Source organism: Marmota flaviventris, chromosome 8 (genome assembly GCF_047511675.1).
Source record: "Marmota flaviventris isolate mMarFla1 chromosome 8, mMarFla1.hap1, whole genome shotgun sequence".
Classification (NCBI taxonomy): Eukaryota; Metazoa; Chordata; class Mammalia; order Rodentia; family Sciuridae; genus Marmota; species Marmota flaviventris.
Window position 1 is genome coordinate 64,262,440 of NC_092505.1, and position 16,337 is coordinate 64,278,776.

General features: G+C 40.1%; 1 protein-coding gene across 2 annotated transcripts in view; it reads left to right on the forward strand.

Annotated features, from left to right (window-relative positions):
* The first annotated feature begins 366 nt into the window (after nt 1-366).
* Drd3 (dopamine receptor D3) overlaps nt 367-16,337 on the forward strand; it is a 36,283-nt gene continuing 20,312 nt past the window's right edge. For both annotated transcript variants that reach the window (XM_027936113.2, XM_027936114.2), the window contains exons 1-2: nt 367-636; nt 12,447-12,559. In XM_027936113.2, the coding sequence (XP_027791914.1) occupies nt 367-636; nt 12,447-12,559 (383 nt within the window). The remainder of the gene's footprint in view (nt 637-12,446; nt 12,560-16,337) is intronic.

A 16,337-nucleotide genomic window follows, 5' to 3' on the forward strand; every position in this document is an offset into this window, starting at 1 on the left:
TCATGATTATACTGTTTAAAAACTGTTGTCAAACACCCACTCCTCACAGACTCTCACCCACTTCTTACTCCCCTCTCTGATTTTTTGCCAAAATATATACCATCATTGAACATATCACACCTTTTATCTTAATCTTCCTTCTTATTCTGAATAGAGGGGAGGAGTTTTTGTCTATCTTGTGCATTGCTAGAACTCTGGTTCTTACAACAGTGGCTGGCATATAAGAAGACTCAATAAATATTTGTTGACATAACAAATTTTAAAATACATCTGAGCATCCAAGTTTCAAACAGTCTGGTTTTACCTACATTGTTTTCTGTCTCCTCTCAGAAATTCTTTGGGGTTACACATCCTTCCTTCTGGACTATGGCACCTCTGAACCATCTAAGTGGCTACATGAATTCCACCTGTGGGGCAGAAAATTCCACAGGTGCCAACCGGGCTCGCCCACATGCCTACTATGCCTTGTCCTACTGTGCGCTCATCTTAGTCATTGTCTTTGGCAATGGCCTAGTGTGTGTGGCTGTCCTGAAGGAGCGAGCCCTGAAGACCACCACCAACTACCTGGTGGTAAGCCTGGCTGTGGCGGACTTGCTGGTGGCCACCTTGGTGATGCCCTGGGTGGTATACCTGGAGGTGAGTAGGCTCCAGGCTGTGTTGCTGATAATGACTGTGTTTGTCTGTCTGTCTTTCCTGAGTACCTGGGCTTTAGGGCTCAAACTACTCCTTGCTGTAGTCTAGGAACTGGAAAAGGAGGGAGAACTCTTGTTCTCCCTATAATGAAGGAATTGAAACTCTCAAAGGTGGCCACCATCCATCCACATCAGAACCAGGGAGTTGTGAATGATTCAGTTCCTGTGTGTCCCATACCCAGATGACTGGACATAAGTGGTAGGACTCTTCTAAAATGATTCTCTGTGCCAGCCATATCTCAGAGAAGTGAGAAGCTAGGGGAAGCAGTCTGACGTGCATCTTCATCTAGGTTCAACAGTTATGGGAGTGAGGGTGTGAGGTAGCAATACAGGGCAAGAAGGAAAAAGCATTAATGAATGAGAGAAGAGAAAGAATGGTCTGCAAATAGATCAGATTTCTCTCCATGGTTCAGTTGCCTTCCCTCTTGGCTCTTTCTTCCTGGGTACTGACTCCATAGATTCTGCTACTGAAGGAACAGGCTAAACCTGCTAATTTATGTTTTCTATGCCTCTGTTAATAGCGAAGAATCTTCCTCACTCAGAGAATGCAGCAGACCCTGGAGAATTCTGCAGAGAAACATTTCTTAAATTTGAAAGTATTTTCATTTAAAGGTGCAAAATAGAGTCAGGAGGTGATCAAGACAAAACAGCCATTTTCTAGCAAGGAAATCAGGTACCTACAACTGTTCAAGAAATAGATATTCTTACCAGGAAAACATGCAATTACTAAAGAGGGTTTTTTTTCAAACTCCTTAATATGCTATTAATATTTCTCCTCTGTACTGTGTGTCATTCTAAAGAGATATCCAATGAAGGATCAAAATGATGCTATGATTAAGAGAAATTAAGATTCATCAAATTAATATTTCAGTTAATATTAATAGTAAAGGTGACAGTTAATTAAGTATGACATATCACGGGAGAGCAAAAGCTTTGAACATAGACTGCTATGCTAGTACCCATATTAAAGAATGGCTGGGAACTAAAATTAGACTGTGATCTCGAGGGTGGGGGTGCATAAAGGAAAGAAATAAATAAAATAGATAAGGAAATGGAAAAGAAGAAAAATAAATAGGCTGATTGGAAGAGGTCTAAAAGCTATGGGGAAACTTGGGGGGAAATATGTTATTTATTCCTCCCAGTTAGGATAATTCTGACGGTGAAGGATCTTGTAATTATCTTGAGTTTTCTGTCAACTCAAATAGGCTGAATCATCTTTGAAGTCAGAGGCTATGCCTTTGTTCTTCTTTTCCTTAGTCCAAACATACTACCTGGTGCATAACATGTGTTAAATAAATATTTGATATGAATGACTAAAGGAACCTGCTCTGATATGTATGTATCATATGGGCGATTTCTACTTACACCATCTGCATCTACATTCATTGTTACAGGCCAACTTAGTGGGGAGGGCAGTGAAGTTTATATATATATATATATATATATATATATATATATATATATATCCAATAATAATGAGAAAGGGATTAGAAGCATGTGGTATTTCTGTTCAAGACTGAGGCACTAACCAGACACAGTGGGATACATCTGTAATCCCAGCAAAGCAGGAAGATGAGAGAAGAATCACAAATTGAAGGCTAGCCTGGGCAGCTTAGCAAGACCCTGTCTCAAAATATAAAATAAAAAGGGCTGGGGATATAGCTCAGTCGTAGAGCACCCTGCATTCAATCTCCAATAATGAAAGAAAAAAAAAGAGAGGGAGGCAGTTTAGATACTACCAGATTAAAATCCAGCATGGATTGGTCAGTGTTTCATAGTACCTCCACTGCCACCTCAAAATGCTTGTCTGTCTCTATACATGATAGAGATTCTTTAGTTGGCTAGAAGGATAAATATCAAGAAGAAATGCAGGCATAGGATCTTCATTCCAATGATCATTTCTATTCCTTCTGAAATAAAAACTGGGTTTTGGTATAGATAATAAAGTCACTCAAAAGCACGCTTTGGCCATCCATTTGTGATTGCTCCAGGACTGTGGTTGGACCACATTGGAAACCCCTGTAGGTACTGGCTTAGAAGAAAGTCATTGTGACTTTTCCACACTAGAAACCCATGGCCTCCCCTTCTAAACATACCTGCCAATAGAGATGATGTCCGCATTCTACTGCGGAATATGGGGAGGTGGCCAGCGCCTTGTTAGGGGGTTCTTCTTCCTGCCAAGGAAGGTGTAAGCCACTTAAGAAATTAAAGTATAGAATAATTAGTGAAAAAGACAAAGTCGGAAAGATAGTTTCAAAAAAGTGGAGCCCTTGATAGGTCCAGTCCACACAGGAGCTGGAGCTAGACAAATAGAAAATGGCTCCTGTGGCTTATTTAAGGGGTACATCAAAGGCAGGGATAAGGTTTCAGGGGTGGAGTCGTGCTTCGAGATGTCTTACCGTCAGCAGGTTGACTGACATCTTGGCAGGTCACATGCATTTCAGAGAGACTGTGTGGCTACAGCATGTCACCCCATCTCCTGTGCTATGTGGGATCTGGCTGAATAGAGCTCACAATGTGACTGGGCTGTCAACCAGAGGAAATGTCCACTGGAAGTTCCCAGGCACCAGATTCTCCTATTCATCAGGCTGTGATGGACTCTATAATCCACACACAGCTCATGGATGGCTCTCAACAGTGGAACCCAGAAGAGCAACCCAGTTTACAGAGAACCACATGAAATCTGCCCAAAGGCCTTAATGGAATTGATAGTAGTATCTATGGGTTTGCTCCCATGAGTAAAACTCTGATGCAGCTCTTGATTCTACTCTTTCTGTCCCCCACCAAAAAAAGAAAAAAAAATCGCTGCAAGGTTATTTGGTGTAGGTGTTCAGTAACCAAGAGCATGGTTAAAGAAATCTATATTCATTTTTAAAAATGGGAATTAGAGATATCTTTCTACTGAAAAATGGATTTTAGAGAACTCTTTTTGGGTCTTAATGAACTGTCCTCAAAGTCCTAGTCAATATCTACAAATCACTTTCTCCAAAATTCAACTGAGGATCCATTTGGATTAAAGACTTAGAGCAGATATCATAAATGGACAATTGGTTAAGATATTAGAAGTTTCTAGTTCTGAAGACCAGGTAGTCCTATCTTAACCAGTTTGAGTTTTTCTTAAATGTTTTCCTTTCTTTCCTTAGAGGCAGATGAGGTACCTTAATAAGAAAATAAGAGCACTTTGAGCCTTTACAAGGACTATGAATATATAAATCCACGTGCCTCAGAGAAGAGAAAAGTGGTACTCTTACTAATTTATAATAATGATGTGCAGTTTGAGGAGCTGCTCTAGTAATTCCTTGTTTATTACTAGGAATGATAGAAAGGGTGCAGTGTTGGCCACAAAGATTTCTGTGGGTTTAAGGACTACCAGGAAGACAGGACATTCGTGAGAAGGATACCATTTGGGGGCCAAATAATTCACCAAGTCCATAGTCTTATGTTCTTTAATTTCCATACATCCATCTTCTATGAAGGAAATGGTTCATTTTGCCAGATACTAGTATGTACGAGGTAGAAATGGTTTGGCTACAAATATTGGAAAACTTAACTAGCTGTGATTTAAACAAGGAGGGGAGTTACTTTTCTCAAGTACTAGAATTCTGGAACAAAGTAATTCTTGGTGTTAATTTGGCTGCCCCATAGTATCATCATGACCATACTCTTCCTCCACCCTCTTCACTCTTCTTGGCAAGGTGGCCTATCTCTGCATCCTATCCTAGGATAACAAAGCCCCCAGGATCTTAGTAGTATCCAAAGATAGGATGGATGGAAACAGAAGAATGGGGAGAAAAGATAAAAGAGAGGAGAGGAGAGAAGAGAGAAAGAGAGAGAGCCCTGGGCTCTATTTCAACTTGAAGCACTCCCTGAAGTCTGACTGGTCAGAATCATGAAGCTACCTTTAGCAGCAAAGGAAGATAGAAAAGAAAATGTTAAAATTCAGATTTTATTTAAAAAGAAAAGATGGGGTGAGGAATAGCTGGGAAGTCGGCAATGCATTTTAACATAACATCACCTCTGTTGGAATTCTCTGGGGTGAATGTCATTCCAATACAGGGTCATTTTATGAGAACAACTCAGAACTGAGATTCAGATCACATGAAATTCAGTGAATAAAATAGACAAAAACAATACTTCTTGTATTGGGTTGACGTTAGGCTCAACCATCATTAATGGAAAGAGTACTTTGGTAACCAAAAGGTGTACTCCATAAATAACTCGCTGACACAATTGTAAGTAAAAGAAAGCACAACTCCATTTGACTTATGTTATAAACAATGAGTTGGCTTTCACAGGAACTTTAAAAGTCCTGTGGTGTAGTGAGCTATAGGCACAGTTTGATCAAAGTTCCAAACTCCATTTCTCTATAATTTTCCCTGTTTTGCCTTCAAGCATATATCAACTTTATCAATAGGCAAAGGCTAAGCCACAGGCTTTTCATGCACACTATATCATTCACAGCAAGAGAGAAAATACATGCCCCAAAATTTCTATAAGTGTAAAGATGTACTCTGATGGACTGGTTTATGCCATATGATTTTTTCTGAACTAACCATCAGTTAGAAGAATCAGTTTAGCATAGGTTATGTGTTCCTTCTTTAGATCATATCTATGACTCCAGAATCTCATGGATTCTCAGTAGAATCCAGAAACTATTTAAAGGAAGGCATAGGACAATTCTAAGTGTGAACTGTAGTCAGCTGTCCTTGGTGGTGTTCACATCACTAAGTCACTCAGGCACTCACACTTGGGCAGTACATAATGGGGGACTCACAGGGGACAGCTGCTGATCCACTTCAACATTCTGTGTCCCCAGGCCTAGCAAAGAAGTTCAGAACAAAAACCAAGCAGGAGACTTCACAGGTTATATTTCAGAGGTTTGGAGGTTTGTCTGTCTAATTCAGTTTGCAGCATTTTCTGGAATACTCTTTTCAATGCCATACCAAATAGTTCTATCTCAGATTTCCTCTCAAGTTTTTAATTTCCTGCTTTACAGGCTGCAGTCTGTTTGGAGCTCCCTCTCCAAGCACAAACATCCCATTTTGTTCCACTTGGTTAAGCACCTTTTGTGATGTTTAATGCACTTACATCAGAACAGAAAGGAAAAATAAGTAGCCAGGGGAACATTAGAAACATAGACAGCCCCCAACTTTAATGGTTCAACTTACAATTTTTCAACTTTATAACAGTGTGAAAGCAATACACGTATAGTAGAAACTGTACTTTAAATTTTGACTTCTGATCTTTTCCCAGTCTATCCATATGGGATACAATAATCTCAGTGGTGCTGGGGGCAGTATCAGCAAGCCCCAGCTCCCAGTCAGCCACAGGATCCTGTTACTCCACAGGGTTCAGTATTGCCAAGCTATGATATTTGGCAGGTTGGCTGTATTAAGTGTGTTTTAAAATATTTTTAGTTGTAGATGGACACAATGTGCTTGTTTTATTCATTTACATCTATGTGGTGCTAAGGATCGAACCCAGGACCTCACACATGCTGGGCAAGTGCTCTACCTCTGAGCCACACCCCCAGCCATATATTAAGTATTTTTGAACTTACAATGTTTCCAGTTTCTGGTCGGGTATAGTGGCTCAGTAGGCTGAAGCAGGAGGATCACAAATTCAAGGACAGCCTGAATTGAGGAGGATCTGTACTAAATTCAGAGTAGTTGGGACTCAATATGGATGGGAGAAAAGCCTTAAGGAATAAGAAATGTACATATGCAAAATAAAACAGGATGGGTTTAGTCAGAGAAACACACCATAGAAAAAGTGATCAAGGTCAAACAGAGATGACAGGAAAGAATGATGTTTAGAAACAGAGGCACCTTTGGAGCTTGTAATGATATTAATAAAAATAACAAAGTCTTTTTAAAAGGGAGAGTTTTACCATAGTTTAAAAAAAAAAGATGATAGCTCTTGAAGACCTCCCACTGGAAAACAAAAATGAGATTCTCACAAACTCTTCACCAAACTCTGGATTTTGATTAAAGTCACAGGCTGTTAGTGCTGGAAAGGCTTACTGATTATTCTATCATCCTTTCTAAAGTGTGACTCAAACACAAGAAATTGCTGGCCACATCCTAGTGACAGGGTTTCTCTGGGATGGGCCTTGGAGTCTGAACTTACAATGAACTCCTGCAGGATTCTCTTTGCTGCTGTAGGAGTGGCTTGTTCAACATAGAGACTGTTGAGTCTACCCAAGATCTACCACACAGGGGTTCCAGGGTGGCCCCAGAAGTCTGTTGGATTTGTAATAAGCTCCAGACCCAGTCCCAGCCCAAGTGACTTGTACAGCCAGCTTGTCATCTCCCAAAACAACATTTAGGAACCACTAACCTATAAAACCCATTTTATAGATGAGAAAACTGGAATTCAAAAAGGTGAAAAATCTTTATTTATACCCCCTTTTGTCCTGCAGCAAGCCCTTCCCCATTTAATAATAATAATAATAATAATAATAATAATAATAATAACAATAGGAAAAAGGAGAAGGTAGAGATTTTCTGGAAAAAAAAATGGAGTGAAGAGGCTAGTTAGAGAAGCACTTGCATCTTTTGCCCCTTGGTTAGCTCCCTAAAACAACTAAACTCCATTCCTTCAAAAAAGGGATTCTTAACCTGAGGATGCCATCCTCTTGAATGTAAATAAAATTACTTCTTTATTCTCACTAAGCTGAAATTGAGTGCTTCCTTCAATTATGAATGTAGGCATCAACCTCTAGCAGAAGAAATCCTTGATGTCACTAGTAGAAATCACAGATATTTCCATTTTCAAATCACATTCTGGTTGTTGCAGACATTTTAAAATATTATTTAGATCCGTCATTCCTTTGAAATTAGAGGGATTTGGGGCCTGCCACTAGATGTTGTTATTTAGTGAATTATTTTAAAAGTACATTTACGTGGTAATTGTATTCGATATCATTAGTATCCTTTGTGATCCATTGTATGTTTTACTTTGTGCCTTAAAAAACATTCCTGTGAGGAGAGCATATAGCCAAAAGACCAATGGCATAAGGAATGCATAATTAGATCTTTCTTAAGGACATCATTCTGAAGATAATGTTATACCCCCCAAGACCACTGTTTCCCAAACCTTCCAGGCAGTAAGAATCACTTGAGGGACTTATTATTTGGAGTGGGGTCTGAAATCATTTGTTTAACAAGAGCCTTGGGTGATTTGGGAAATGCTGCCTTATAATCAGTAAATTTGGGAAATGCTGCCTTAGGCTGTGTCTGTGGAAAATCAATAGCCAACTTCAGTACCTGAGGACTATGCTTACTTACTCCCACCTTCTGTATTGCCAAAGGGAGTTAGTTAGATTCATTAGCAAGTAAGAGTAACACCACCTGGCTGCCTATAATTCTGAAGTGAGTTATTCATTAGAATTTAGAAGAAAGCATCAGGTCTCTAAAGAGCCTTACTTAAATCAATCAGATTTTTACTTTTTTTTTTTTTCTGCTTTAAATTTAAGTGTCGCTTTACCTTTCATGATCTCCCAACACTTTGTACTTATCTCACTGTCAGCACTTAGCATATTACATCATTATTATTTTCTTAGTTTCTACCTTTTAGGCCCTCCATTCCCCACACCCACTCATACATTACTCCCCCTAACACGCACACACACACACAGTCTTCGGAGACCCTGGGAACAAAAACAGTTTTAATTCATTTCAATACACTTTCCCAAACCAAGCATCCAGTATATAATGGGGCACTCAATAAAGAGTGGGTATATGAGGGAGTGAATAGACAAATGTCAACTCTTTTCCTTCCTGTGATATTAGAACGGAGTTAAATTGTACACTTCTCAGAAGTGATGTGCCAAGATGCTGACCTCCAAGAGGCAGAAGAGAATCATGGTTGATATTAAGGGGGTAAATTCCAGCTCCTTTTACTAGTTGTGTCCTAAGGAAAATAACCCCTCTATGTCTCTATTTTCTATAAATTGGAAATCATATTGACCTCACTGGGTTGCTATGAGATCATGTGTGTGAGGGTTTCTGCTGCTCTTTGTTAATACCTTACTATTATTTACATGGTATGGAGAACTATAGTAAAATATATATTTCTATTACAAGCCCACCAATTAGAGGCTCATTTTAATGAGTAAGCTCCAGGGAAGGCTAAGTGATGGCACCTTAGTGGGAATTACTTTAATCAGCTAATCAGGTTGTTTTCTTCTTGGCACTCAGCTGAGATCAAGGAGAGAATTAGAATTTTGATAGCATATTCTGGAGACAGGAAAAGAGGACAGCCAGAATGCCAGTTGCATTCTGGTGGAAGCCTGTAAGCCAGAGGACAGCAGTGAGAGGCTTGGCCCTCTAAGAGGGTTCCAAAGAAAGCTGTGGTGAGTGTCCTTTCACCTGGCTCCCAAAGGCAGCAGCCACCATTGTCTTTTACACTGTTTATCGAAACCCTGGAATAAAGACAATGAGGAAGGCATATCATTTTCTAGAAAGGAGATGATACAGTCTATCACACACAAATCCCTGAGGAGCACTTAATTTTCTCCTTGCTTCTTGTGTCTACCCACTTCCGTCCCTTTTGCAACAGCTGCCTGCCGGGGCTTGATACCTCCCTATAGCAAATACTAACCATCTACATTCCAATGCCCTGTCAGCCTCAACTGGCCTTACAACCTTGGCAATGTGCTTAATCTCTCTAAGCTTTAGTTTCTTTCTCTAGGATGATGGTAATAATAGTCCTGTCCATTTAAAATAACAACTCTGCTTAAAGGAATAATAGTTTATTTTGAGCAAAATGAGTGACCATAACATGGGGAACATGGATTCAAGTTACCATGAGTGACACATTCTGAGGTGGAAGAAGTTACATGTGCTTTTTTTTTTATAGCCACAGAATGAAGAAGGTCACAAATCAACACATTCAACAAATACATTGGTGGGAACATCATTAGGTGGGCTACAATAAAATGGGAAGTTCTTTCATATAGGTTTCAGATGTAATCGCTTTTTAGTTTTATGGCTGATGGAGGCTAGAGGTCAGCTAAGGTTAGTGATACATTCCAAGAGGCTTACCTAATAGTCACAAGACTGTTAGGTCAGTTACAGAGGTTGAAAGTAAATGGCTATTTTTCTAAAGGGTCTAAGATAGTCCAAGATAATGTAGCTTTTGACCTGCAACATTCCATCTATTCACAATTATGATGTTCTACTCAGTCAAGGTCAGTCTGCAGAATATTTAAGAGAGATGTGGCTTTTTCAGAGACTTTTAGCTTCATCGGCCTCTCTCATGGGATTACATTCAGCACTAGAGGCCATGTACGGAAAGTGCTTAACAGAACATCAGGAGCTTAGTAAGCACTCAGTAAATGTTAGTTTTTAGAATGAATACACAGTATGTCCAAGACCATTCGATCCTCCAAAATATATTCCCATGCCTGGGCCCCACTCTAGGAGCTGGGCAAGCAACAGTGAACAAGTAAATATCTCTGCTACTATGGAGATGGTTAAGTAACCGTCATTTAATCTCTTATCAAATGAAACATTCTTCAAAAAGCACTAAGAGCATACGCAGTGAAAAAAACAAATTCAATTTTCAAAATCTAAAGTTTCAGTTATAGAAATTCCTGGAATGGGTCATGTGGGTGGATGACTCATGTAGAATAATTTTTCAATAAATGTAAAGTTTGTATTAACAGTATTAGGCTTTCACGCTGGTCTATAGTTCTTGTATTCCAGAATGCCTTGCTTCCCAGTTATCTTGGAAGTTCTTTAAGGAGAGACTCTGTAATACATTTTGTTAAACTTCTTAACACACATAATGTCCCCTCCTTGTACAGAATAAATATTAGGAGTTTTACTGGTACTTGTTCTATTAATGCATGAGTAAATGAATGAGCACCCTGCAAGTTCTGAGTTTGGCTATTGTCCTAACTATCCTCTCTCATCAACACTCCCCCCAACACACAAACACAATTATGGGGAGAAAAAGTAGTTTTAAGACCAAATTAAGACCTAAGTTGACTAGTAGACATATGTTGAAATGAAATTTAGGATATAAAATTCAACTTCGAGGAGATTTTATAGCATGTAACTGTCCTTTGTGATAAGCAAAGTCATCCTTCATTTTCTCTCTCACTTAAATCCTTGTATGATTATGACTGTTTAGATCAGAATATTTCCATCTCCCTTTCTAAAAGTTTTACATTCTCAGAATTCCTGTAAATTCACATTAGGACTTTATTTATATAAAGTAAAATGACCGAACTAAAAGAATGTAAATCCATAACCAAAGTGAACAAAAATGATGACTTCATCATATGTTTTGACTTTCCATTGTTGCTTTTAAACTAAAACCCTCTGGTCAGCATTTCCCAAAATATACTTGAGATGACCAAATATAGAGAAAATGGGAGGCTCAAAAAGAAATGAATCCAAAGGGAAGAAATTGTTAGGAAGCAGAAGGATAGACAGACTTTCAGGTCCTTGCTTTATTGGGATAAAACAGAAATGAAGGGTAAAGAGAACTGGTTATACAAGAAGAGTCTTGGAGATAAATGCTGAACAAAACAGCAACATCTTTATGCACATTTAGTCAGTGTTTTTCTTTTTCTTGAGAAGCCATCTCAGAGGCCACCATGCCTATTTTTTACTCTTCCTTCCTTTTAAAAAGCCATGGGGCATGCTCAGGAAGGGCATCATGAACACACAGCCATCCAGAGGCACTGTGTCTCATGGGCTTCTCCTTGAGAATCATGGTCCCCAAATGGCAGCCCCATAGGCAGGAAGATGGCAAATGCTCAAGGCCCCAGGGCCCATGAACGGCAGTTTGTGGACATTTAGAAAGTGAGAATCTTCCTGGCACATTTTCCTGGTTCAACTAGGTTATGTAAAAGTCTAAAAAGTAAAATGGAAATTCTTTAGAATGTAAATTAAATTACTAAATTCCTGACTTTTTGTAAGTATGAAGACGAGGTTATGGAGCTTGGAACACATGTAAAGGCATGAGGTCAGAGCCATCCTTGCTAAATCCACGAGGGTTAGAGAGAATTCATGCTCCCTTCCAATTCCCTGGACCAGCCTTTTCCCCCACCTCTTGGTGACTGGGATGTGGCAGTGGAGGTCAAAGGCAGCCATTTTGATATACACTTAGTTTATATAGGTTCTTATAGGTATTATTTCAGGATGCTTCCAAGATTTCAAACCAGAAGCCACACAGATTTTGCTTTGGAGTTATCTTTTATGAAAATGTGTTCTTAGCTCTTTTCCTGGGGACATGGTGAGCTCTCTACTAGGTAGCTCTTTGGCTACCAGCTGGGCATCTCTGGACATATCACTGAACCACCAGGAGTGTTTCTGTTTTTGACTTGATCAGTGATTCTCAAACCTTGGTATGTCTAAGACTATTTATTTAATAATGAAGATTCACAGGCCCCCAAACCATAGATTCAGATTCACTAGGTTTATGGAGGATTCAGAAATCCACATCCTTAATGAGTAACTCACTGTGGACCACAATGCACTAATTTATTTGGAAGATCACTTCCAGCATTACATCCTAACATTCTGTGAATTTGTCCCTTCTTTAGCATCCAGTCTTGGACAGCCTGGCATTCCCTCGGCACTCATCTGCCCTACGGTAACAATGGTACCAACAACAGGCAGGGAGCAGGGAGGGAATATGGGCATCTGTGCTGAGAAACACAAGGGAGGTAGAAGAGTTGGTTGGGTGGTTGTTCCTTAAACTGGAAAAACTAACATCCTTTTCATTTATGACACCCAGGTAACAGGTGGAGTTTGGAATTTCAGCCGCATTTGCTGTGACATTTTTGTTACCCTGGATGTCATGATGTGTACAGCCAGCATCCTGAACCTCTGTGCCATCAGCATAGACAGGTAGGGCTGGGACTCCCCTTCCATGCTTTGGAGAGAGGAGCCCAAAATTGGGGGGAGGAGGCACAGGCTTTGCATTCAAGATCCTGGGATTACTTCCAAATAGTACTTGCCACTGGGACATTTTTTCCCTCTCATCTCTTTATTTTATTTTATTCTGGGGGCTTTTTTTTGGGGGGGGGGGTATTACTAGTATTGAACACAGGAGTGCTTCACCACTAAGTTACATCCCCAGTTCATTTTTTCTTTTGAGACAGGGTTTTGATAAGTTGCTTAGGGCCTACATTGTCCAGGCTGGCTTTGAACTTGCAAACTCCTGCTACAGCCTCCTGAATCTCTGGGATTACAGGAATGCACCACTGGGCCCGCTCATTTTCTTTTAAATTATGGTTTGCAGGTGAGAAGAAACAAGAGAGAAATTACTCTATAAGCTTTCCCAGCCTTTCCTCTCCTCCAGACCCATAAAGAGGGTTTGCGTTTTCACCACCTTTGGGGGCTTTTTGTGATTTATAATTGGAAGGAAAGGGAGGAGGGAGGAGGGAAGAAAAGGACAGCGGTGAGCTGACTGTGTTGGTAGGAAATTTTGTAGCTGACTTATTTGTTTGTTCACTTGTTTTTGGTGAAACAGGTAAGGAGGATGGGTGGAAGAGACAGGAATAGGAGTATTTTCAGGAGGGAGAGAAAGGTGGATGCAGGAGAAAGGGAATTTTAGAAAACAAGGCTATGATCTATAGATTTTCCTCACAAAGTTTAAGAAAAGCAAGTAAAGAACGATAGGTTTTTAAGATTTGGTGTTTGTCCAGGCAAGGTGGTACATGCCTGTAATCCTGGCTTCTCGGTAGGTTGAGATAAGAGGATGGCAAGTTGGAGGCCAGCCTTGGCAACTAAGCAAGACCCTGTCTCAAGAAAATAAAAAGGGCTGGGGATGGAGCTCAGTGGCAGAGCATTCCTGGGTTCAAGTCCTTGCACCGAAAAAAGAAAAAAAAAAGTATTTTGGCTCCTGGAATTTTGGTTCTACTCTCTGTGTATTCCATCTGAGCAACACCACTTTCTATGCTTAAGAGTACCTGAATTCATTGCCCTTACTCTGGGTCCTTTGTTCCTTGATTCGTCTCTCCTCCTCCTCCTCCTCCTCCTCCTCCTCCTCCTCCTCCTCCTCCTCCTTCTTCTTCTTTTTGTCTTCTTCTTCTCTTTCTCCTCTCCCCCACCCAAGCCTTAGATTTACCAGGCATCAGCAGGCCCCCTGAGAGCTCTGTGGGAAGGAGGTGGTCTTTGAGCCTCTGCCCAATGCTGACAGTCAAGAGCCTCCAAGGTTCTCTTCTGAGTCCTGAATGTCCTCCCTCTCTTTTCATCTACTCTCTTTTTCCCAATAGTATAGTCCATCTACTCCACAGTTCCAACAGGTGACCCCAAATAAGATCTGACATTCATTGAGAATTTACCACATTGTGCCAAGTTTTCACATGCACTATTTCATCTTAATGATGACTCAGGTACTATTCTAATCTTCCTTCTTTTAAAAATTTTGCCAAAGTCTTGCATCTAGTATAGAGCCATGCCAGAATTTGAATTCATGTCTCTTTGATTCCAAATTAATACTGTTAAGTTTTGTGCTAATGTCACCAAATCTCCAGTTATACCCCTACCTTTTCTCCTGAATTTCAGATATCCCAATGGCTCCTATAATACAAAAAAAAAAAAAACTAAAACACCAAACCATCTTGACTTAGTGACCTCTCACTGACCTTACTGACACCATCTTTGTCCTAGAATTCTGGGTTTTGTTTCACTCCTCTGTCTTCCTAATCTCCCATAATCAAGCAATCTAAGTGTAGAGATTCTACAATTTTCAGATTTGCCTCTGTTTCCTTTCTTACTGCCCCTAATTACTTTAGACACCCATGACCTCTCACCTGAACTTCACGGCTTTCTAACTGGTCTTTCATGCCATCAGAATTCCCCAGAAGTATAGCTCTAACTTCCATTGCCCTTCTCAAAATCTTTCAATGTCTCCTTGATCCATGGAATAAAAACTAAAATTACCTCCACAGTCCAGGATTCAATATGGTCTCAATTTCCACAATATGGTCTCAATTCACTTTTTCAATATTTTTTCTTTTGGGGTTTCCTTCTATTCTTCCCATGCTCCAAGGTCTATCAGAACAGCCTCCTTTTCCATAAAGCCCTTCTGAATTCCTGTCATTTTACTGAGTCACCCTGAGACCTCATGATGTTTTCTGTGTGACTGTTGTGGCATATCCAGCCTGCCTTTTCTCACACGGCTCAATGCTGTGTCCTCAACAGCACCGGCCCTCAACTTGCTTCCGTGTGCTGAAGGGGAACTTTGAACAATAACCAAAGAACAGATATGAAAATCCCTGCTGATGCTGATACCGCAAACCAACTAGCCAACTGGATTTTTTTTTTTAACATTTGATTAACTAGTCAACTGAGAAGGAAAATTAAAGAACAAGTCTATAATGCTGGAAAGAATGCCATTTAAGAGTGTTTTAAAATAGAAGATAGGTTACATAATTCTGTAAATATACCAAAAACATTGAATTTTACTCTTTAAGTGGATTAATTATGTGAATTACATTTCAATAAAGCTGTTAAAAAGTGAAGAGATAGGTATTTTATAATATTTTTTAGCTCTAACATCTAAGTCCGTTGTGTAATTTCTGGACACGTAGTTACATGTTTTAGGGAATATATTATTTATAGAAATTGTGGGCTGCAGCTGGTTTGCTTTATCAGGGCCTCCACCACCCTAAACTCATTTTAGCTCTAGGTCCTTCTCACCTGTCAATCTCCCTGCTGTGCCTATTGGAGAACCTTGAACAAAGAGTATTAAACTGAATTCAATGGTCTCTGGCTGAGAGTAGACATGTTCATACCACAAATAAGCATCTTTGGAAAGGACATGAAAGGATGGGAGAAGATTAACCTTGGAAGGAGGGAGAAGAGAGTATAAAGAGAGTTCTGGAGAGAAGCTGGGACAGCCCCTCCCACCCCTCTTGCCCACACACATTCACACACACACAAGTGGTATGGGTGCAGCGAGGAGGCTGTGCCCTGCACAAGGGTGTGGGAACAGAGTGCAGCCAGCCCTTCTCAAGCTCTGAGGCATGCCACGAGAGGATGCCTTTCTGTAATTTGCTAGCCAGGAGGGGGCACTTGTCTCTAATTTGCACCAACAGCGCCATTTTGCTAGCAGCAGCCATGCTTAACACACACTTCTACTTTTACCACTGAAAACACCATCAAGAATAAACCTTGAATTGACTGCTGTCCCATATAGGAAAATTCCCATAATGCATAGCACTCACTACTTGAAACCTGGCAAGGATGAGCTATGCCTTGAATCCCAGCAGAGGAGGCTCCTCTAGGCTTGTACTTCATTACAGATCAATCCTCACCAAACCTCAAAACATAGCCCCCTCCAATTTTAGGAATGAAAATAGGTCTCAGAAAAGCTGTCTCCATTATCCTTCACAGCAGTTTGCTGTACACAGCATTAAAATCTGTTCATGTGATGCCAAATAGCTGGTCAATTCATTAAAAATGCAGTCATTCACACAGACCTTTGGTCTTCACACAATGCCAGTCACCAGTCTGACAAACTTGACCAAATGGATTCAGTATTTTTTGGTCATGAAGCCCCAGTCCGTAATAACAGCGTGGTAAGAGAGATAGGAAAGAAAAGGAAATGATAAAAGGGTTTTTGAAAGCAAGTAATACTATTGTCATTAGATTCTGAGGCACAGCTCTGGATACTTGG